General features: G+C 47.1%; 1 protein-coding gene across 1 annotated transcript in view; it reads left to right on the top strand.

Annotated features, from left to right (window-relative positions):
• Positions 1-4,451: 4,451 nt before the first annotated feature.
• Positions 4,452-23,575, top strand: part of MLXIP (MLX interacting protein) — a 67,841-nt gene continuing 48,717 nt past the window's right edge. Inside the window, 1 exon segment of the mRNA XM_069960879.1 lies at positions 4,452-4,864. Within this exon segment, the coding sequence (XP_069816980.1) occupies positions 4,542-4,864 (323 nt within the window). The 5' untranslated portion in view covers positions 4,452-4,541.

The raw sequence follows: 23,575 nt of genomic DNA, 5'->3' as shown, positions 1-23,575 counted from the left end.
CCTTCTTTTCATACTGGATGTATGTCATTTAGGGCTTGAGATGTGACTATCTATACTTAGCCACCTACAGGATTACTCATCAGTCAGTGAAATATTCAAAATTCGATTCGAATAGCCCCCGATATTCAACTATTCAATCAAATATCGAATCCCATTATAGTCTATGGGACTATAAACTATATAATTATATAAATTATAGTCTATAGTCTATAAACAAGGGATTTCGGGGATCCCTTCCTACCTAACTTCATCTAAAAGCTTTCTCTCCCTGGTATACAGTCTGTCCCTCTCTAGCGCCAAACAGCAAGTGACACGAATCTGAAATCCCCTATTCTTATACTCAGGAGGTCACATGGTTTAGCCAGCCAATCACAGTTAGAGGTTGTTTTTCTTATTCCTGCCTATTCCTAGTGCCTGTCCCTCCCCCCCTTGCATGTTTGTTGGCTGAAAAAAAGTGCCGGGGGATGGGAGGGCCAATCAAATTTTTACTGTGTTTTCGATCGAATATTTAATTGAAAACAAATAGTTTGAAAAGTGTAGTATTCAATCGAATACTACTGGCTGATCACTAGTACTGACACCCACCACCCCTGAAGATCAGCTGTTTAGGTCCACACTACACAAGGAATGGAGCCGGCAGCAGCTGCTCTGTTAAAAGGGAACTCCGGCAAAAATTTGTTGCTTTCAAATCAACTGGTGTCAGAGAGTTTTAAAGATTTGTAATTTACTTCTATGTAAAAATCTCCAGTCTCCCAGTACTTATCAGCTGCTGTGTGATCTGCAGGAAGTGGTGTATTCTTTCCAGTCTGACACAGTGCTCTCTGCTGCCACCTCTGTCCATGTCAGGAACTGTGCAGAGCAGCAGCAGTTTTCTATGGGGGATTTGCTGCTGCTCTGGATAGATTATCATAGCTTATCGGTATGTTTTGCTAGAAAACCCCCTTCAATCCATTTCCGTCGATTTTATTTGTTATATTTTGAACAAAAAATGGATGAAACTAGTGCGTATGATATTGGTCAATGTCCTTTAGCCGCAGATTTGCATTATAATCTACAAAAAAACAGATGTAATACAGGTGAAAAACGTGCTTGTGTGACACTAATCTATGGTTTGTATCTGTATTATGGCTGCAAGTCCCGGCCTGACCAAGGGTGTAATGACCCAGACTGAGTTATCAGGAACGTAGTCAGGAACCCTGGGGCTGACACGCTTATTATGTAGCAGGGCACGCTTATGGGACCAGCTGGAGCCCCCCTCAGGGCACAGATAATAAACTCTATAGTGTTAGGAGGGAGAATGGTATACAGAGGGCCCTATTCCACCGGACGATTATCGTTTGCATAATCGTTAACGATTAACGATCTCAAACGACCGCTATTGCGAAAGACCTGAAAACGTTCACTCATTTCCATTGAACAATAATCGTTACTTATGATCGTAATTGCGACAGTTTTTCTTCGCTATTTATTCGCTATTGCGTTCGTATCTATTGCGAACGACTGAACGACGTCTTATTCAATGCGAACGTTTTGCGAACGAGCAACGATAAAAATAGGTCCAGGTCTTATAAATCGATCAACGATTTCTCGTTCGGTCGTTAATCGTTAACTGCATTTCAACTGAACGATTATCGTTTAGATTAGAGCGATTTAACGATAATCTGAACGATAATCGTCCAGTGGAATAGGGCCCAGAGGGTGAGCCAGGCGGGTCTGGGGGTCTTTCTGCTTCCCTTACTCGACAAGAGAAACCCCCTCTAACAGCTATGGAGAGTTGGTGGGACCTGAGCCTCGGATGGCTTCTTGTTTTGCATAGGACGTTCACATAGCGGTTCTTAGTATCACAGGATAATGTTATGCAATGGGCGTCCATTCTGAGGCAGCGATAAAATCCTGGATGGATTATGCGAGACCTAGCATAACACAAGGCACAGGGCATATCTGGTTTAATCTTAGGCTGGGTTCACACTACGTTTTTTCAATCCGTTTTTTTATCAGTTTTTTTTTTTTTGCAAAAAACAGATGAAAAACGGATGAAAAAAAAACGGATGCATGTGTGTTTGTTCCATTTTTCTATTGACTTCCATTATATATATAAAAAAACAACAACAACAACGGATCAAAATGGATCCGTTTTTTCAACGTACACAAAAACGTAGTCAACCTTATTTTTCTGTCGGTTTTGATTCGTTTTTTTTTTTATAGTGGAATTCAATGGAAAATCGGATCAAAACTGATGCACACACATGAATCCGTTTTTTTTTTGTTGCAAAAAACAGATGAAAAAAATGTAGTGTGAACCCAGCCTTACCTCCTTCCCCAGGGAGAGAATATGTCACTTCAGGACACGTATACCACCGGCCATAGATATTTGGCGCAGTATCTGGGATTGCCCCAATACCCATACTTTCTGGTAAGATGTCACTGGAAGTTAGGCCTCATTCACACCTCCGTATATTTGTGCATTAATCTGCAATGAGGCTGAACATTAGAAAACTGGGCTCCTCTCCCTCTCTGGGCCCCTAGATGTGCTGTGGGCCCCGGTACTTGCCCAGGTAAGCTCTGTTCTGACACGGGCCCTGACCCCAAAACCTGGTTGTCTGATTTTAACCCCTAGACGACCCAGGACGTACCAGTATGCCTCCGGAATCACTGTCACCAGACAATCCTGGGCGTACCGGTACGTCCTGAGCTATAAAGCACGCTGTGGAGTGGAGCGCGCTTCATAGGAGGTGGGGGCCGGCACCTCACCGTTAATGACAGGCTGCAGTGATCGCGCTCAGTGTGTCATTAACCCCTAAAACGCAGCGACCGCGGCCTTTAAGTGTAAGTGACAGGGGACGTCCCCTGTCACTTACCGATCGTGACCCCCGCAGTGTGAGTGCGAGGGTCCCAATCGTTTTAACGGACTGCAGGAGGTCTCTCACCTTCTTTTGTGCGGTCTGATCGGCGCTCTGTTGCTTGAGTCTGCCACAGGCTCAATGAGCAGAACACCTATCACACTGATCAATGCCATGACTATGGCATAGCAATGATCAGTGTGTATAATCTAATAATTGGATGTAAAAGTCTCCCAGGGGGACTTAAAATGTGTAAAAAAAAAAAAGAGTAAAAATGTCTTTATAAATACCCCAAATCCCCTCCCCCAATAAAAGTTAAAATCACCCCCCTTTCCCATTATATCAATAAAACATATAAAAAATATATAAATAAATAAACATATAATATACCGTAGCGTGCGTAATTCTCTGATCTATTAAAATATTACAAGCGTCATTGCAAGAGGGAAAAAAGCACCAGAATTACCGATTTTATGTTACATTATATATAAAAAAAAAATTAATAAAAAGTGATCAAAACCTCTGATCTACAAAAATATGGTATTAATAAAAATTAGAGATCATGGTGCAAAAAATGACATCTCATACAGCCGCGTGGTGAAAAAATAAAAGCGTCACAATAGGCCCATTTTATTAATAATTAATTGCAACAAAAAAAAAAAAGGATTTCATAAAAAAAAAAATATATATATATATAACATTAGAGAATCTGTGTAACCTGCATATGGTTGTGTTCGGACTGACCTATAGAATAATAGTATCATGTCGCTGTTACCATATAGTGTATTACGTAGACACAGGAACCCCCCAAACGTTACCATATTGCATTCTTTTTTACGATTTCACCTATTTATATCTTCATAAATAATATATTTGGGATTCCGTCATACATGTTATGGTAGAATGGAAGACGCCATTACACAGTACAACTATTCCTGTAACAAATAAGCCATTACATGGCCTGTAGATAGAAAACTGAGAGTGCTGGAGCTCTTAGAAGGGGAGGAGGGAAAACGAAAGTGCAAAAATGAAAATTTGCGCGGTCCACTGGGTCATTTTGGTCCTCAAAGGGTTAATATTGTCATGGCGCGCAGTTTTTTCCCACCTCCCCTATGTGTGGGCACATTTAGAGGTTCTAATAGATGTGTATTGGGGAGGGCTGGGGGTATGCATTGTTATAGTCATGGAGGGGGCTGGGTGACCCTGTAGCCTCACACTAGGGCAGGGGACCTTGGCCCTCCAGCTGTTGCAAAACTACAACTCCCATCATGCCTGGACAGCCAAAGGCTGTCCAGGCATGATGGGAGTTGTAGTTTTGCAAGGTTCCCTACTTTTAAGGGACACGTGACCTGTGCAGGGGCAGCTGTGAGGACCGGTCCCCATCACCAGCCGGTACAGTACAGGAAACAATAGAAAGTGGAAGCAGCAGCACAACACACACTCACACCCAGGAACCACACGTCAACGACAGAGTGGGCGTTGTCGGGGGGCCGGTCCACATCGCAGCCAATCGCGTACGAGACCCCGCCCCCCTTGCCATATTTTGCAGCGCAGCCCTTGCTGATTGGCTGGAGGATGCGTGACGTTAGTGAGGCCCCTGTTAGCCCCGCCTGGTCGGTGACAATAACGCAGGCGGCGGCGGTGGTGGTAGCAGTCGGTTCGGTGGCCGGGAATGTCCCGGTTCTGGCCGCTCCTGCAGCGATGATGATGGCTAAAGCGCTGCCCATGCGCCAGGCACACGCCGCGGCCGTCATGGTGAAGCAGGAGCCGGACGATGACTCGGACATGGACGAGCCCAACTTGCTGCTCAAGAAGCTGGACAGCACCGAGGCGCAGATCATCCACAGCGGCCACTTCATGGTGTCGTCCCCGCACAGCGAGCACCCGCCCAAGAAAGGCTACGACTTCGACACGGTGAACGAGAAGGCCTGCCAGACGTACAGCTTCGGCAAGACCAGCACATGCCACCTGTCCATAGACGCCTCCCTGACCAAGCTGCTGGAGTGCATGACCCTGGCGTACAGGTACCGCAGCCGGGGGGAGGGACGCGGTCACACTGTGCGGTAACGGCCGGTGCGGCCTTGTCTGCTGCCCGGCCATACTGACAGCTGTATCCTGCTGCAGAGAGACAACGTGATCTGTAGCATCACATGAGCCTCAGGGGCCCCTGACTGATGGGTCCTAGAGTCCTGGGGCCACAGCTGCTGGGAAGGACTGGGGGAGACCTCAGACTGATGGGTCCTAGAGTCCTGGGGCCACAACTGCCGGGGGTTGGTTGGGGGACCTCATACTGATGGGTTCTAGATTCCCCCCTAGGTGCTGAAATTAAGTGGGGGGCCTCACCCAAAGCAGCACATCAGGGGGGCACAATAGGAGCTGGCATGGTAGAAGTGGGGGGTCCTGTTAGGCCAGGGATGGGGAACCTTGGCTCTCCAGCTGTTGTAAAACTACAATTCCCATCGGCCGAAGGTTCCCCCATCCCTGTATTGGATAAAGAAACTTTTAACAATAAACGATTGCAAGCTACTTACCGTATTGCACAGAACGATAGTCATTAGTTACGGTTGTTTCTACGGTCATTTACTCCATCTTCCATCTAAAAAACGAACAATGTGGAATTACCCTGAACGATCAGCGAACGAGTAACGATTATTTTGGTGTTGGCACAAAATCAACGATCAATAAGACACAAATGTTTTCTTGTTGGTCCTGCATTGTCAGCAAACCATTGTTTACATTTGTACTATACACTGATTTTTTTTTTTTATTTTATTTTTTTTTGCACAATAATTGTAATGTGTGATAGGGCCCTAAGTGTCGCCTGTGATCATGGAGGGGGATTTCTTCAACTTGCCTACCCAGGCCTAAACATCGGAATGACACTGATCCCATCTTGATATTCTATTGATCTGGTCTGCAGCAGGCCAGACCAATGGAGCACCGATCTCATGGATCAGTGCTGTATAATGCATACCACACTAATCTCTATGAGGGATCAGTATAGTTGTATTAGAAATCCCCCAGGAGGCTTCTAATTAATGTATGTTAAAAAAAACCAAAACATTTTATTAATAAAAAAAAATCCCCTCGCCTAATAAAAGTCTGAATCACCCCCCCCCCCTTTCCCATTTTATAAACAAACATTTTTTGTACCGCCGCATGTGTAATCACCCAAACTATTTAATTCTCTTATTCCTGATCTCGCGGTAAACGGCGCAAGCTCAAAAACCCGCCAAAGTTGTAAGAAGCCATCAAAGCGTCGCATATACGCAATCAAGGTATTGATAGAAAGTGCAGATCATGGCGCAAAAGACACAGCCCCATAGACCAGAGGATAAAACGCTATAATAATAGAGCAATTTTAAGGAACATTTATTTTCTTTAAAAGGTTTTATTTTTTTAAAAGCGACCAAATGATACAAAGGTTACGCATGTTGCATATCGTTGTAATCGTACCGACTAGAGGAACATGGTTAACATGTCAGTTTTACCATAGGATGAACGGTGTTAAAATGAAGCCCCGCCAAATAAAAAGTATTGCGTTGTTTCTTTGTTTTTTTTCAATATATATATATTTTTTTTTTACAGCATATTTTATGCAAAAATTAAGTCTGCCATTGCAAAGTAAAATTGGTGCAAAAAAATTAGGGCTCATATGGGTCTGTACGGGAAAAATACAAGTAGAAGTATGGCCTTTTAAACACGAGGAGGAAAAAACAGAAATGAAAAAAGGAAATTGGCTCCATCATTAAGGGGTTAAAAAGAAGTAAATTACAAATCTATATAACTTTCTGAAACTAGTTGATTTGAAAGAAAAAGATTTTCGTTGGAGTACCCCTTTAATCTTTGGCCAACTGTCAGGGTAGGTGGGCTGATGAAGGTGGGAGACATATCTTCTTCCTCAGCGTCATCTGCGCAATAGGGGAATCTTCTAACCTGCTGATGATTCCGCTTTAATATAACCCCTTCAATCATTGTACAATGAACGTTGCTCAGTCCCTTACCACATGCCTGATCTGCTCACATGCCTCATGGTCTCCTCACCGTATGCCTGATCTCCTCACCACACGCCTCGTAGTCTCCTCACCTCATGCCTGATCTTCTTACATGCCTCTTGGTCTCCTCACCTCATGCCTGATCTCCTCACCACACGCCTCTTGGTCTCCTCACCTCATGCCTGATCTCCTCACCACACGCCTCTTGGTCTCCTCACCTCATGCCTGATCTTCGCACCACACACCTCTTGGTCTCCTCACCTCATGCCTGATCTCCTCACACTTCTTATCGTTTCCCCACCTTATGCCTGATCTCCTCACATGTCTTATGGTTTCCCCACCTCATGCCTGATCTCCTCACCACACGCCGCCTGATCTCCTCACCACACGCCTCATGGTCTCCTCACCTCATGCCTGATCTCCTCACCACACGCCTCATGGTCTCCTCACCTCATGCCTGATCTCCTCACCACACGCCTCATGGTCTCCTCACCTCATGCCTGATCTCCTCACCACACGCCTCATGGTCTCCTCACCTCATGCCTGATCTCCTCACCACACGCCTCATGGTCTCCTCACCTCATGCCTGATCTCCTCACCACACGCCTCATGGTCTCCTCACCTCATGCCTGATCTCCTCACCTCATGCCTGATCTCCTCACCTCATGCCTGATCTCCTCACCTCATGCCTGATCTCCTCACCTCATGCCTGGTCTCCTCACCTCATGCCTCATGGTCTCCTCACCTCATGCCTGATCTTCTCACACGCCTCATGGTCTCCTCACCTCATGCCTCATGGTCTCCTCACCTCATGCCTCATGGTCTCCTCACCACACGCCTCATGGTCTCCTCACCTCATGCCTGATCTCCTCACCACACGCCTCATGGTCTCCTCACCTCATGCCTGATCTCCTCACACGCCTCATGGTCTTCTTTGCAGCTATTGGATAAGAAGGGTTTTGTCTGTGTAAATGTAATCTAGATGGAGGATAAGATGCACTGAGCCCAGAGGCTGCGGTCCTGTATGTATCTGCCGCTAGCTTGGAGGTGGGTACGGATGTCTTCAGTCTAGACAATGCTCTGTGACCTGCTGTTTATACTTGAGCAGAAGTCGTCGTCCCCCTCAGGCAGTGTTCACACGTGGCGGATGTGATGGAGCTGATCAGCAATGTGAAGTAATAAACACAAGGTTATACTGCACCGTGATTGGGCCGTGAAGACACTGGGAGCCCCGAAGCAAGCAGGAACGGGGACCGGGTAATGTATAATGTCCGGCGGCCGGGGGGTTAATGGGGCGGGCTGCAGACAAAATCGCAGCAGGGATGTACATCCCTGCTGCGAGTTTCTCTGCTATTGAAAGTATAGGGCCGGGATCTGCAGCGAGTCTCCCTGCAAAAACGCAGCAAGCAGATCCGGCAAGTGGGTTTGTAACCTCAGGCCATGTTCACACAAGGTATGAATATTGGCCGTTGTTTGACATGTTCACCCAGCTAATACTGCAGTATGGGCCAGATGAACATCACTTGATTTTAATATGGAATATGGGCACGTTCACGTCCAATTTACCATAGACCACAGTGTAAAGTACGTCCGGGAGCCGTACTTTACACTGAGAACACGACCTATTTTCTACGGCTACTGTTCACTGAACAACGGCTGTACAAAATATACGTGTCAGTTATTTTGTGCGGCCCTAGAAAACAACGGCCGTGGTGTATACACTTCAATGCAATCGAGTATACAGTGTGAGAACTTATACCGTGTGAGGCAGAGGGAGAGCTGTGAACTAGTCATCTGGGCTGTGACTAGTCACGGCTCTCTGTCCTATCGGTACACTCTGCGAGGTGATTGACAGGCAAGGAGGCTTGTTAGCAGCCGCTAATCACCCCGCATAGCCTGACAGGCCCCGCCTTCTGCGCACTTCTGATTCATAAAGTAGTCCGTAATTACAGGCCGCACTACAGATGTGTGAACAAGGCCTAAACCATTTTATATTCTACTTTCCTACTTTGCGCTGCTGATGCCACTTCTCTGAAGTAATCGAGGCCTAGCGGGAGTGACAAGCCTCCTGTGAACCTGTCACATTTACTGTAATGCACCCATGATAACCGATGTGAATTGTAGCGGAAATCTCCGCCAGCTCTAGTGATTTGCAAAGTGAGGACTTTTATATCAGGGAATGACATCATGAGAATTGTATTTCTTTCATATACAGTGACGGGAAAGTGGTCGGCGTGCCGCTGCCCTGCGTGTTTCCATAAAGCGGTACTGCTTGTTGAGGGGAACCGTCGGACAAATGGCCGTCTATTGCACAAGGGCTGATAATGTAGTTCCCTTATTTATCAGCTGGAGTGTAGCAATGTTGTGGTGGTCGGAGCTCCTCTGTGTATTCAGTGGTAGAAGCTTTTTTTGTCTATAATTTGTATATCTGTCTTAAAGGGAACCAATCGCCAGAAAAACGTCTATGCAGCTATAAATACACTATAATATAGCCCCCAGCACTGAAGCCAACCATATATGTTATTGGTATCCGCGTTCGACGTCCGCTGGGGTGTCCACATCAAGACCTGGCTAATGGACTGTCTGCTCAGCCAGTCGGAGGACGGGGCGCTATTCCAGTCACTGATTGGCTGAGTGGCCAGTCCATCAGCCAGGACAGGCATTTTCCTCTGAATCATGACATCACAACTCGAGGGGAAAAGTGCCTCCCGCCACTTGCCGTGGGCGTGCACTCTCCCATAGACTGGCTATGGCACACTTTCCGCCGCAAAATTCCACCTGTTTTACTCTGTGAACATCCCCTTAGGGCTGCATCCAACTTCTGCAGCCGCATGGAATCACATGCTGCATGCTTGAGTTGCGCTCACCTCTAATAATTAAATAAATTAATAAATAGACATCACATAATGCGGTCAGCATGTCGGACACTCTGCAGCCCGTCTGGTGTTCTCGGATCTGAATAGGAAATCGATGTATCTGTATTAAACCTTCCTTGGATCCCGAGCAGCCCTGGCCATCCCGCAGCTCCTATGGGAAGGTTATATCTCTCTCTTCTGTGTTTTTGTGCAGGGAGAAATATTTTCAGATAATTCCTATTGTGCAATGTTTTGGCGGTGAGCTGGGAAAGTAATAAAGGAATCCTGTGATGATTAATGATGGGATTGTGCAATTCTTAGAATTATGGCTTAAAGGGGGAGTTAAGCAAAAAAAAAAAAAATTCAAATAGACTGGTGCCAGAGATTTGTAATTTACTTCTATTAAAAAAAAAAAAAAAAAAAAAAAAATCGCCTGTCTTCCATTACTTATCATCTGCTGTATGTCCCCTGGTGCTGTATACATAGGAGAAGCGAAGGCTATATCCAGTTTTTACATACCATAGAACACAGGTGTCAAACTCAGGCCCTCCATCTGTTGCAAAACTACACTTCCCATCATGCCTGCACAGCCAAAGCTAAAGCTTTTGGTGCCCAGGCATGATGGCAAGTGTAGTTTTGCAACAGCTGGAGGGCCTGAGTTAAACCCCTCTGCTATAGAACAGCATTCTCTAGCAACTATGAAACTACAACTCCTAGCATGCCTGCAAGCATGATGGGAGTTGAGGCTTTACAGCTGTTGGGGGACACTGCTGTGCATAGTCAGGGTGCATAGGGTTTTGGATGGTACAAAGAACAAACATTTTGCTTTGCACAGAAGAGGTGTTGGTCCTCATACTTCTGTGTGTAGTACTTTGCTGTGCAGGTCGGAGCACCTGGTGCCTGGCTGTGGAGATGGGGTTAGAGCTTTTTGCCTTTGTCTCCTTAGTGTCTGTTTATCCCATTAACCCTTGGGACGCCTCCATCAGGGAATATATGGCAAGGCTGTTTGGAGGAGTCTCTAATCTGAATGCTACAGCTGCCTGATGTACCGCATCATCCACTTTAATAAAAAGAAATATTTTACATTGTGAATTAATATTGAAGGAACATGTATAAAATTAAAGGGGTTGTGTCAAAAAGAAAGGGGTTAGAGTGAAGAATTTAATACTGGTTATTAATAATAACTAAAAGGAATACTCCGGCAAAAAAACGTTTTTAAGTCAACTGGTGTCAGAGTGTGCGGGAGCCCCCCCCCCCCCCCCCCACCGGCCGGGCCCTGTCCCCGCGTGCGGGAGCCCCCCCCCCCCCCCCCACACCGGCCGGGCCCTGTCCCCGCGTGCGGGAGCCCCCCCCCCCCCCCCCCACACCGGCCGGGCCCTGTCCCCGCGCGCGGAAGCCCCCCCCCCACCGGCCGGGCCCTGTCCCCGCGCGCGGAAGCCCCCCCCCCCCCCCCACCCCCACCGGCCGGGCCCTGTCCCCGCGCGCGGAAGCCCCCCCCCCCCCCCCCCCCCACCGGCCGGGCCCTGTCCCCGCGCGCGGAAGCCCCCCCCCCCCCCCCACCGGCCGGGCCCTGTCCCCGCGCGCGGAAGCCCCCCCCCCCCCCCACCGGCCGGGCCCTGTCCCCGCGCGCGGAAGCCCCCCCCCCCCCCCCACCGGCCGGGCCCTGTCCCCGCGCGCGGAAGCCCCCCCCCCCCCCCCCCACCGGCCGTACCCTGTCCCCCGCGCGTGGAAGCCCCCCCCCCCACAGGCCGGGCCCTGTCCCCGCGCGTGGAAGCCCCCCCCCCCCCCCCCCCCCCCCCCCACAGGCCGGGCCCTGTCCCCGCGCGCGGAAGCCCCCCCCCCACAGGCCGGGCCCTGTCCCCGCGCGCGGAAGCAACCCCCCCCCCCCCACACCGGCCGGGCCCTGTTCCCGCGCGCGGGAGCCCCCCCCCCCCCCCCACCGGCCGGGCCCTGTTCCCGCGCGCGGGAGCCCCCCCCCCCCACCGGCCGGGCCCTGTTCCCGCGCGCGGGAGCCCCCCCCCCCACCGGCCGGGCCCTGTCCCCGTGCGCGGGAGCCCCCCCCCCCCCACCGACCGGCCGGGCCCTGTCCCCGTGCGCGGGAGCAAACCCGTAAAATCATCTTTCCTTTTTTCCCTGTATGAGAGGATAAGCAGAAGTCTTTCTTTATAAGAAGCCGACAGCAGCTGTCTTACGTTCCGGCATTGAGCAGCGTGTTGCTTTCTGCGGCTTTAGCACAAACAAGCAGCGTGTGCCAGGCGTATCTCCGGGGATTAGTGCTCTGTCACTCCGGCTTTCTATTAGAGAGGTTTTCCCATATCTGTGACTGTATAAATCCTCCCCCCTGGGGGCATGCTGTGCTGGGTGCTGCCCCTTGTGGCCGTCCCGCCTGCTGCACCCCCCTCCCGGCGTTCTAAGGTCGTGACCTGCTCAGGAAGCTGGTTTTGTAGAAGTGCTTTGCTATTTTGTGGATTGCGTAAAGTTTTCCATCCCTGGCTGCAAGAGAGAAAAATAAGTCGGAGAAATGGATGGCCGAAAGGGGGGGATGAATATTACTGGAAGAAGCCGCAGCTCGGAGCCTGGTTTACTTGCTGCAGTTTCTGACAGAGGGGATCAGACTTTTTTTTTTTTTTCCCCCCAAACAAATTTTTATTGTGGAAAATGTAGGAGACAGGAATGTCAGTATTTGGGCAGTACATTGAACGTGGAAAAAAAAGGTCCCAATAGGACAAACAAAGTCAGAGAATTGGTATATATAAGTGACTGTACGATATACTAGTGCCGTGCTCAGGGCTGTGGAGTCGGAGTCGGGGCTAGTTTTGGCTGGAGTCGGAGTTGGAGTCGGAAAAAAACGTTCCGACTCCAGCTTTAAAAAAATCTTAAAACAATTTAGAATTGAGTTTTGATGTGAATTTTAATTTTAAGTTTTGCTCATCAATATATTTTATGAGCAACATTCTAATAGATCACCGTCCCTATTACATAAGGGTGGTCAGGAAAAAGTTGTCAGCCACTATTTGGCAGTTTGTTTCTGAGCTGGAAGAATCCATTGTGTGGGGGGAGATCTGTGCTGGTCTCTTCCTGGATGCTGGATGACTGTATATGAGCAGCAGTGTAATATGAAAATATCCTGTGTAATATAGAGGAGGAGGAGAAGACATAAGTAGTGTAGCAGTAACCTCTGTCCTCAGTGTGGGGTTTTCTCTCTGGGAGAAGATTGTGTTTTTCTTCAGTGTTCTATGGCTGCAGCTGTGTGTGTGTGTGTGCTATGGCTGCAGCTGTGTGTGTGTGTGTGTGTATGTATGTATGTATGTATGTGCGCCATGGCTGCAGCAGGCTGTGTGTAAGTGTATGTATGTGTGCTATGGCTGCAGCAGGCTGTGTGTATGCTATGGCTGCAGCAGGCTGTGTGTGTGTGTATGTATGTGTGCTATGGCTGCAGCATGCTGTGTGTGTATGCTATGGCTGCAGCAGGCTGTGTGTGTATGTATGTGTGCTATGGCTGCAGCATGCTGTGTGTGTGTGTGCGTGCTATGGCTGCAGCAGGCTGTGTGTATGTGTGTGTATGTATGTATGTGCGCTATGGCTGCAGCAGGCTGTGTGTATGTGTATGTATGTGTGCTATGGCTGCAGCAGGCTGTGTGTGTGTGTGTGTGTGTGTGTGTGTATGTATGTGTGCTATGGCTGCAGCATGCTGTATGTGTATGCTATGGCTGCAGCAGGCTGTGTATGTATGTGTGCTATGGCTGCAGCATGCTGTGTGTGTGTGCGTGCTATGGCTGCAGCAGGCTGTGTGTATGTGTGTGTGTATGTATGTATGTATGTATGTGCGCTATGGCTGCAGCAGGCTGTGTGTATGTGTATGTATGTGTGCTATGGCTGCAGCAGGCTGTGTGTATGCTATGGCTGCAGCAGGCTGTGTGTGTGTGTGTGTGTGTATGTATGTGTGCTATGGCTGCAGCATGCTGTGTGTGTATGCTATGGCTGCAGCATGCTGTGTGTGTATGCTATGGCTGCAGCATGCTGTGTGTGTATGCTATGGCTGCAGCAGGCTGTGTGTGTAAGTATGTGTGCTATGGCTGCAGCATGCTGTGTGTGTGCGCTATGGCTGCAGCAGGCTCTGTGTGTGTGCTATGGCTGCAGGAAGGTGTGTGTGTGTGTGGTGTGTGCTATGGCTGCAGCAAGGTGTGTGGATGCTATGGCTGCAGCAGGGTGTGTGTGTGTATGCTATGGCTGCAGCAGGCTGTGTGTGTGTGTGTATGTATGTGTGCTATGGCTGCAGCATGCTGTGTGTGTGTGCTATGGCTGCAGCAGGCTCTGTTTGTGTGCTATGGCTGCAGAAGTGTGTGTGTGTGTGTACTATGGCTGCAGCAGGGTGTGTGTGTGTGTGTGTGTGTGTGTGCTATTGCTTGCCCCCACAGTGACCCTCAACATCACTATGTGTGACTCTTAACAGTATGGCTGACCCCTCTGTGTCACCGGGATTTGGCAGTGTTAGCAGTGTTTCTTTGTGTATGGTGAATATTAGTTAGAAACATAGAAGACTGTCAGCAGGAAAAACCACCTGCTCCTTCTAGTCTAGTTGTGAGTAGTTCAGGACATGGAGGCTGGAGACTGGCTGCATCCACTGCACACACAGGAGAAGCTGCTTTATATTCCTTTATTCCCTCAGAAGTTGTAACAGGATCATGTAGGACATTAGGGAGAAGCTGCTGAGCCAGTGTGATAAATAACTCCCCTGGTATATGACCGGCCATTTATGAAGGAGCAGGAGTCGGGAGTCGGAGTCGGTCCTGATAAAATTCAGGAGTCGGAGTTGGAGTCGGAGCAGCGGCTTAACAACCAATGTCAAATGTCACCTATTTCCTTGTACCTGAAACAGAATGCTACTTGTCATTGGCTTAAAGGGGTGATTTTTTTTTTTTAATCTCTAGTCTTTCAGTACAGAAGAAAAAGTATTAATAAATAATATCCCTTTAAGGACTGATGTCAGTTGTTTTTCAGCTATATGCTGATGGCCGCATGGACGACTCAAGATCTTATGAAGAGAGAACGTTTGTAACTTTTAGCAAAATAAGAATCTTGTAAGAACTTGTGTGTACGCGGCTCCTACCTGCGTCCCACATACCGGGAGACTGCCGGCTCGTAGCTGGGAAGAGTTAACCAGAGCGACCTAAACATTATAAGCGCTGCTAACAGGTGCTTTGTGTCTATCACATGAGACCGACTCAGCAACTTTGTGGGGAAACATAGGGCCTAGTGAGGCCTGCTGAGTCAGATGTGTAACTGGCTGTGACTACTGACCTCCTGACTGGATCCCAGCCCTGTGTGTGTGTATATGTGTGTGTGTGTGTGTGTATGTATGTGTATATATATATATATATATATATATATATGTGTGTGTGCTGTGTTCAGTTATCTATATCTAATCTGCTGCGTATCGCAGCAGTAAATACGCAGCGTTTATGCCGTGTGTGTTTGTACCCTAAACATAGTATCTATCCTATCTATCTATCTACATCACGCATGTCAAACAATGGCCGGCAGAGACGTTATTTTTGGCCCCCTGAATTTTCTACAGGCGGACGTCCAAAGATCTCTATTGGCCAGCCACCCAGCTAGACTGTGGCCTCTATGCCTCCCATGGCTGCCCCCAGTAGGATGTGCCAATAGAGTGCAGAGATAATGGATGAATGCAGTACTGCATTGATCCCTATGGGCAATTAAGTTATTACTCATAGAAGTTGCCTGGGGGGAGATACAAAGGTGTTTTTACAAAAAATGTGTGTTGCATATATATATATATATATATATATATATATATATATATATATATATATATATATATACATTCAAATTGCCCCATTTTCCAATTTTCCAATACGCAATGTAAAAGAATTACCCCAAATTTTTAATTCCTGCATTCCTGATCTTGCATGGGTTGCTGGGAGTTCTCCTTCTCTCTAGTCGGCATCATAATGCTCAGTGTTAGGGGACTCTAAGGCAGGGATGGGGAACCTACGGCCCTCCAGCTGTTGCAAAACTACACTTCCCATCATGCATGATGGAAGTTGTAGTTTTGCAACAGCTAGAGGGCCGAAGATTCCCCATCCCTGCTCTAAGGCTACGTTCACATGTCTGTAGAGCTGTCCGCAATTGCACAGACCCATTTATAGGTGACAGGTGTCATCAGTATTTTCTGCAGATCAAAACCCCAGCACGGACCCATGACGCCTATGGGTGTGTATGGGGCCATAGAAATGAATGGGTATGTGATCTGTCCATAATTTCAGACAGGAAATACAGACGTGCGAATGTACCGTGACATGTGGTTCTGACACAAAGATGTCTGCACTTTCTTTTCCCTGCAGCTGGTATGCTTTCCTCCCTTAAAGGGATTATCCAGTGTTTCAAAAACATGGCCACTTTCTTCCAGAGACAGCACCGCTCTTGTCTCCAGTTTGGGTGCAGGTTTTGCAACTCTGTTCCATTTGAAGTAAATGGAGCTTAATTGCAAACCACATCTGCCCTTGAGACAAGAGCGGTGCTGTATCTGGAAGAAAGTGGCCATGTTTTTGTTACACTAGATAACCCCTTTTAGCTTTACTCCACCCTTCCTATCCTTGTCATGCCATAGCAGTTTTTCATATCACTGGTGCACAAGACAAGGAGAGACACACCGCCCTCACAGTGCCGGGAATGACGAACACCTCAGTATACATCAAGGTTGGCCCACGTCTATTTTTTTTTTAAATTTTGACCCAGTGTGTATCTGAGTTTGACCCTGATGTAGAAGAACATATAGTTGCAGATGGTTACAATGATTTATTAGCCGTCTACAATTCTCTATTTGATCAAAATTTTAACTTAAGTGCATTGCTTTGGTGTAAGAGCTCCCTGTACTGGGTGGGAGACGGAGTGGAGGAGGGGCATGGTCTGCATAGCGGGGTCTACAGCCCTGTACTCTGACCCAGGAAGTCTCCTTCACCTTCCAAATCATAGCAGATCCACTTCAGGCTGGGGCTTACATCAGGGGACAGGACTGTGGAGGTAATCTCTCCATAGCTGTAACCCCTCTCTCCCCGGACAGAGAGCGCTGCATGTATGTGCCCACATACAGTCTCTCAGTCTCTCAGCCCTTGTGTTTCCCATCTTCTCCATTCCTGCTATAATGTGCCTGCACTCACACTCAGCTATACACACTGCTGCTATAATGTGCCTGCACTCAGCCATTCACACTGCTGTACAGAGAAGTCTCTGTCCTCCTGCACAGCTCGGTGATTCTCACTTCCTGATTGGTCCATGATGAACACACACCCCTCCCCCATTGCTGTCATGTGACCACACAGACCTCTGACAGCAGCCCTGCTTCTCTATTCTAGCCTGTTGTACTACGCTACTGCATTATGGGGACCTGCAGCTCCATCCTGTATCTACAACCTGCTGCTGTGTTATCAGGGTTATGCAGTTACTATACATTATATACCACATGCTGCTATACTGTACAGTAACTTATAATATCACATATCCAGCTGCTGTGTTATCAGGGTCATACAGTTACTATATATTATACACCACATGCTGATTGCTATACTGTACAGTAACTTATATATCACATATCCAGCTGCTGTGTTATCAGGGTTATACAGTTACTATATATTATACACCACATGCTGATTGCTATACTGTACAGTAACTTATATATCACATATCCAGCTGCTGTGTTATCAGGGTTATACAGTTACTATACATTATATACCACATGCTGCTATACTGTACAGTAACTTATATATCACATATCCAGCTGCTGTGTTATCAGGGTTATACAGTTACTATACATTATACACCACATGCTGCTATACTGTACAGTAACTTATATATCACATATCCAGCTGCTGTGTTATCAGGGTTATACAGTTACTATACATTATATACCACATGCTGATTGGTATACTGTACAGTAACTTATATATCACATATCCAGCTGCTGTGTTATCAGGGTTATACAGATACTATACATTATACACCACATGCTGCTATACTGTACAGTAACTTATATATCACATATCCAGCTGCTGTGTTATCAGGGTTATACAGTTACTATACATTATACACCACATGCTGCTATACTGTACAGTAACTTATATATCACATATCCAGCTGCTGTGTTATCAGGGTTATACAGTTACTATACATTATACTCCACATGCTGATTGCTATACTGTACAGTAACTTATAATAGATATAATAGATTATAATAGATATTTTTGTACAGTATTATGATAATATTTATACCTCAGAGGGGAGTTATAGGCCAGAGGAGTTGGAGGAGTATTTGGGGAACATCTCTTTACCCAGTCTTGAAACGGATGAGAGGGATGTGCTGGATGCACCATTCACGTTGGGAGAAATGAAAAAGGCATTGGGGGAGATGGGGGTCGGTAGGGCTCCGGGCTCGGATGGTTTGCCAGCAGAAGTCTATAAAGTGGCTGGAGAGAGGCTGTTGGCTGAGCTACTGGAAGTGCTAAATGGGGCATGGCAGAGTGGGAGACTGCCAGACTCCATGAAAGAGGCTGTAATTATTGTATTACCAAAAGATGGGAAGGAATCTAGGGGCCCGGAGTCATACAGACCCATCTCCCTCATCAATGTGGACGCGAAACTGGCTACTAAAATACTAACCAATAGACTGAAGGTTGTGATAGGGAAACTTATACACAGAGATCAGTCAGGATTTATCCCCGGTAGGGGGGTTTACTATAACATCAGGAGAGCATTCAGTAATATTCAGGAGGGGCAGAAAGATTCGGGGGGTAAGGCTATTCTTACCCTCGATGCATCAAAAGCCTTCGATAGGGTGGAATGGCCCTATTTATGGAGTGTCATGAGGAAAATGGGAATAGGAGAAAGATTCATTAGTTGTGTTAGATTATTTTATTCGGAACCCAGGGCTAGGGTAATGGTTAATGGGCAGGTCTCTGCTCCTTTTCAGTTATCTAGAGGTACGAGACAGGGGTGTCCCCTGTCCCCCCTTTTGTTCGCCATAGCAATGGAGCCGTTCGCCGAGTACATTAGATGTTCTAGCAACGTCAGGGGCTTTGAGCACTCGTCGGGAACGGAAAAGATTGCATTATTTGCGGATGATGTGATGCTGTTCCTGGGGAGTGCTAGGTCCTCACTAAGAGAGGTAATGGAGGTAATTAAGACCTATGGGAGGTACTCAGGTTTTTCCATAAACTGGAGTAAGTCCTCACTCATGATGTTGGGGGCCAGTGGGGGGGACTACGGTCAGGTGAGGGTCTGTGCCCCGGGGGCTCCCATAAAGTACCTGGGAATAGCACTCTCACCTGATCTATATAACTATAATAGACATAATTGGATCCCCCTAATTAGGAAGATACAGGGGAAAATCAGATTATGGGAGCGGTTTCCTCTTAGTGTGGCCGACAGAGTGGGTCTAGTAAAAATGATAGTGCTGCCACAGGTCTTGTATGTCCTGGCCAATAGTCCAGTGTGGCTGGGGAAGAAAGCTTTTGGGGAGATAAGGGGTTTATGTAATGAGCTAATCTGGAAAAAGAAAATCCAGAGGGTGAAATACGAGTTCCTAACGAAAAAATGGGAGGAAGGGGGTTTTAATCTCCCTAACTTTGAAATATACTTTTTGGCGGCACAATTGTTGTATATTGTGAAGTGGAAGGAGTACGACTTTTGGGGCAAGTGGCAAGCATTGACCGACATATGTGGTCCAGATTTACCGGCATGGCTAGAGGCAGGGAGGATCATGACAAAAAATGACCCTCTAAATGGCTTATATAATAAAGTATGGTTACATTGTAAAAAGATAGTAGGTGTGGAAAAGAGTAATCAATTCACGCCTTTGTGGTTTAATGTGCATTTGGCCCAGTTCAACAAATTCCATGACTGGTTATTTTGGGCAAAACGGGGGGTTATAAAGATAGAACATATGTTTGATCCAATTGGTAACCTAAAATCCCTCGAAGTCTTGTCAGTAGAATGGGGCCTTGGTAAGGGGGATACTCTACGGTACTATCAACTTAAACACATGGTGAGAGGGATTAACGAGAAAGAATTGTTGGTGGTAGAGGATTTTTTTTTATTTAATGAAAATATAATGAAATCAACTAAAGGCACGGTGGGGAAACTTTATAAGATGTTAATTCACACTGTAAATGCAACATTGGAGGAGAAATTTAGATTTAGTTGGGAAGAAGATATGGGGACATGTGAAATAGATTGGGGTAGTGTGATGGGTAACATAAAAGAGGTTAGTTTGAGAATGAACCATAGAGTGTTACAGATTTTTATAATTAGAAGGTTACACTTTACACCAGTTATGCTGTTTAAGATGAAAGTTAGAAACACGGATTTGTGTGATAGATGTAAAGGTGATAGGGGGGATGTAATTCACCTGATGTGGAGATGTCCCAAACTTAGAAGATATTGGGAAGAAATATTTGGGCAAATTAAAAATAGAATAAGGGTGGAGTTGAAGTTCTGTCCAGAAACTGCACTTCTTGGGGATATGGGAGGGATAGTGGTCACGAGGGTAGAAAAATGTATAGTTAGTAGAGTATTGTTTGCTGCTAGGCTCTGTATATTAAGGAAGTGGATTTCCCCGAATTTACCAACATTGGAGGACTGGAATAGAGAGATAAAGAGTTTAAAATTGATGGATTATGTAAAAGCCCTACAACTCAGGAAGATGGAGGAATATGAAAGTCTATGGTCAAAGTGGTAGAAAGGGAGAAGGAGGTAGTATACCCAGGTAGGAGGGGGGAGGTTGTTTTTTTTTTTTTTTTTTTTTTTGTGTTTCTCGTTTTTAGGGTACGTTGGGGGGGGGGGGGGATAATAAATTGGTAAAAACCTAAGGATATGTTTAGAAGTAGTGGTGGATTTAGAAGGAGCTGAATTTGGAAATAGTGTAAGGGGGGGCAGACCTGGCGGGGCTGGCTATAGGATAGTATATGGATAAGGGTGTGTGTTAAGGGGTGGGACGCCTTCCCCCTCAGCAATAGAAGGATGTAGGTGGGATTGGGACGGGTTTGGGGTGGGGAGTGGCGGTGGCCGCGGCAGATGGTGGTCGAAAGTAGGTGTAAAAAGGAGTGACTGAGAGTAAAGGAGACTCCACAGAGAGAGTAAGACTAAAAATTTTCTACGTAGTAGGGAAATATAAAAGAGGGAAGGAAAAAAGAAAAAAAAGGGGAAAAAAAAAAAAGTAAAAAGCATAACAATAAATATATATTAAATGGTATTGTGTGAGGATGACTTCCTGGGGTCGCCGGGCGGGGGGGGATGGCCTTTATACGAGGTCATTGACCATCGTGGGGCGACCTAGGCGTCATCGACACTTGCAAAAGGACCTGTGGGGGGTAACATTCCCGAGGGTGTCCTTCTGAGAGGGGGGAGCCAAGCTGGGGATGGTCCTTACAGGGTCCTTATGATAGTAAGAGGGATTAAAAGTGATGGCAGCTCCGTGAATGAAAGTTGGTGTTTTGTGTTTGACCGGGTCTGTGGGCGGCCGTCGTCCTCCTTGCCCTGGACACGATTCCTAGAGGTAGTGGGAGTACTAGGATAGGAGGGGGAGGAGTATATGGTAGTATAATCATGGAGTTTAGAGGAGTGGAGGGTGTGGGGGGGTTGGCGTCCCAAGGTGTTGAGAGAGGATAATAGGGTGGTGGGTGGGGAAGGGTAAGGGTAATGGTAATAATAATAGTAGTTTTTATAAATAGGAAAATATGGACCGCCGTGCCAGGCTGTGCCAGGTCTGTCCTTCTCTAAGTGTAAATTGTGTAAATAGGGTCTATTTGGGGTTGGGTTGGGGGGTGCGTGTTTATTTTATTTTGATGTGTTAAGGTCCATGTTGGGTCGGTTATCATGTTATGGGGAGGATAGAGAGGTAACCCTAAATCTGGCTGTAATAGATCCGCTGGGCGAGGACCAATATGTTGGTAGTACAACCCCGACGCTAAAAGACTACATCTTGTGAAAATGTCTGTAAGTCCTTTCTTATTTGGCTTTCCTTTTTTTATGATGTTTTGTTATTTGGAGTAATATTTAATAAAATTTTTCAAAAAAAAAAAACAAAAAACTTATAATATCACATATTCTGCTGTTTCTCAATGTTTGTTTAATCTGTTTTACATGTTGTTCAGAATAATCTTAATTTTTGGGGCGTGGAACTAATTGTCTGCATTTCAGTGATTTCTTATGGGAAAATTTTGCTTTGGTTTAAGAGTGGATTTGGATTACAAGCACGGTCCCGGAACAAATTATGCTCGTAATGCAAGGCACCACTGTATATCTATAATCACTGTAATATATCCGTAGTCAGAGATGACACCTCGCTGTAATGTTATTACCAGATATTTACCCCCGTTAGTTTTGAAGCCTCTGGGGCAACTAGGCCCCAAAAGATGTGATGGGAGAAGAGGAGAGGTGCGGAGAGCGGCTTGTGACTCCAGGGGGTCTGGGGGCCGTTCTCTATCCTGGATTCTGCAGTTCCAAGTAAACTACTAGTCAGTCAGTATACGGGCACACAGTTATAGGCTATGGTAGGGCTGGGCGATTAATCGAATTAATTCGAACAGAATGTCAGAATCAATTAGATTTTTTTGTGTTTCACAAAAATCATTGGGGACAGAGCGGTGAGGTGAAAGGCGGGCGAAGTGGTGCAGGGCGGGCTGCAGGGAGAGAGGTGCAAGGCGGCGCGGTGAAGTGCAGAGCGGTCGGGAGAGTGACGCGGGTCAGCTGCGGGTCTGCCGTGTATGAGGCCGGAGGCGCCGCATCTCTCTGGACCGCCCGCCCGACACTGTACTCAGGCCCGTATCTGCCATGAGGCGAGGTGAAGTGTTTGCCTCAGGCGGCAGATAACACACCCCTTGAGGGGGGCGGCATCAGCCTCCTGTGTCCTTATCATTACAACTAGTTACGGCTCAGTGCCCAGCTGTGTTTCCTGTCAGTTGCCTCATGAGAAGCGCTGAGGAGGCACTGGAAGCCTCGTATTCACAGGTATTCACATCACATTAGACATAGATATAGGGCCTCCTGTTGTTAACCCTTTCAATAATGCAGTTATTATACTCTGCATCACTTACACACTGTAGAAAAGAAAAAGTTAGCAGCAGCGGGGACGCTATATTATGTCTTCTCTGCACTGCCGACCTCCGAGCTGACCTCAGCACAGTGCAAGAGCAGGAGAAGAGGCATAAAAGTCATGTTCTGCTCTGCTGTTAACTCTTTCTGTATAGCAGAATGTAAGTGATGCACAGTAATACTCTACATTCTGCAGTACTGAAAGAGTTAACAGAGCAGCCCGTTTTATGGCTCTTCTCTGGCTCCTGAGGTCAGAGGTCAGCAGTTGTAGATTGTAGTTTGTTTTGAAGCTCCCAGGGGGCCCATAGTGGCTCAAACAGTTAAAAAATCTGGTCACCGCACAGAGCACACTGTTATCTATAGTGCTGTCCCATACACACTGCGGTAATGCACTGTGCCTGTCCTGGATCTTCTCTCCCTGACTATTGCTCTGAGGGGGGGGGGGGGGCGCTTTGTCAGTTTTCGCCTCAGGCGGCAAAAAAGCTAGAATCGGCCCTGACTGTACTGCTCTGGCGGCCTCCAGTTTCTTACATGGCAGAGCCATGGCTGACCTGTGTCCCCCTCCCCTCCCGACCACACGTGCAGGTCCCTGGTCTGTGGAGGAGGCTGCAGGGACTGCAGAATAAGGGTCCTGGAGCTGTACAGCGGGATTGGGGAGTGCAGATCTCTCTGTATAGCTCCAGGACCTGCAGCAACGCTATCTCCTTATTCTACAGTCCCTGCAGCCTCCTCCACAGACCGGGGACCTGCATGTGCGGTCGGGAGGGGAGCATTT

The sequence above is a fragment of the Dendropsophus ebraccatus genome, chromosome 3 (assembly GCF_027789765.1).
Source record: "Dendropsophus ebraccatus isolate aDenEbr1 chromosome 3, aDenEbr1.pat, whole genome shotgun sequence".
Classification (NCBI taxonomy): domain Eukaryota; kingdom Metazoa; phylum Chordata; class Amphibia; order Anura; family Hylidae; genus Dendropsophus; species Dendropsophus ebraccatus.
This window is presented reverse-complemented; position numbering and strand designations above follow the sequence as displayed.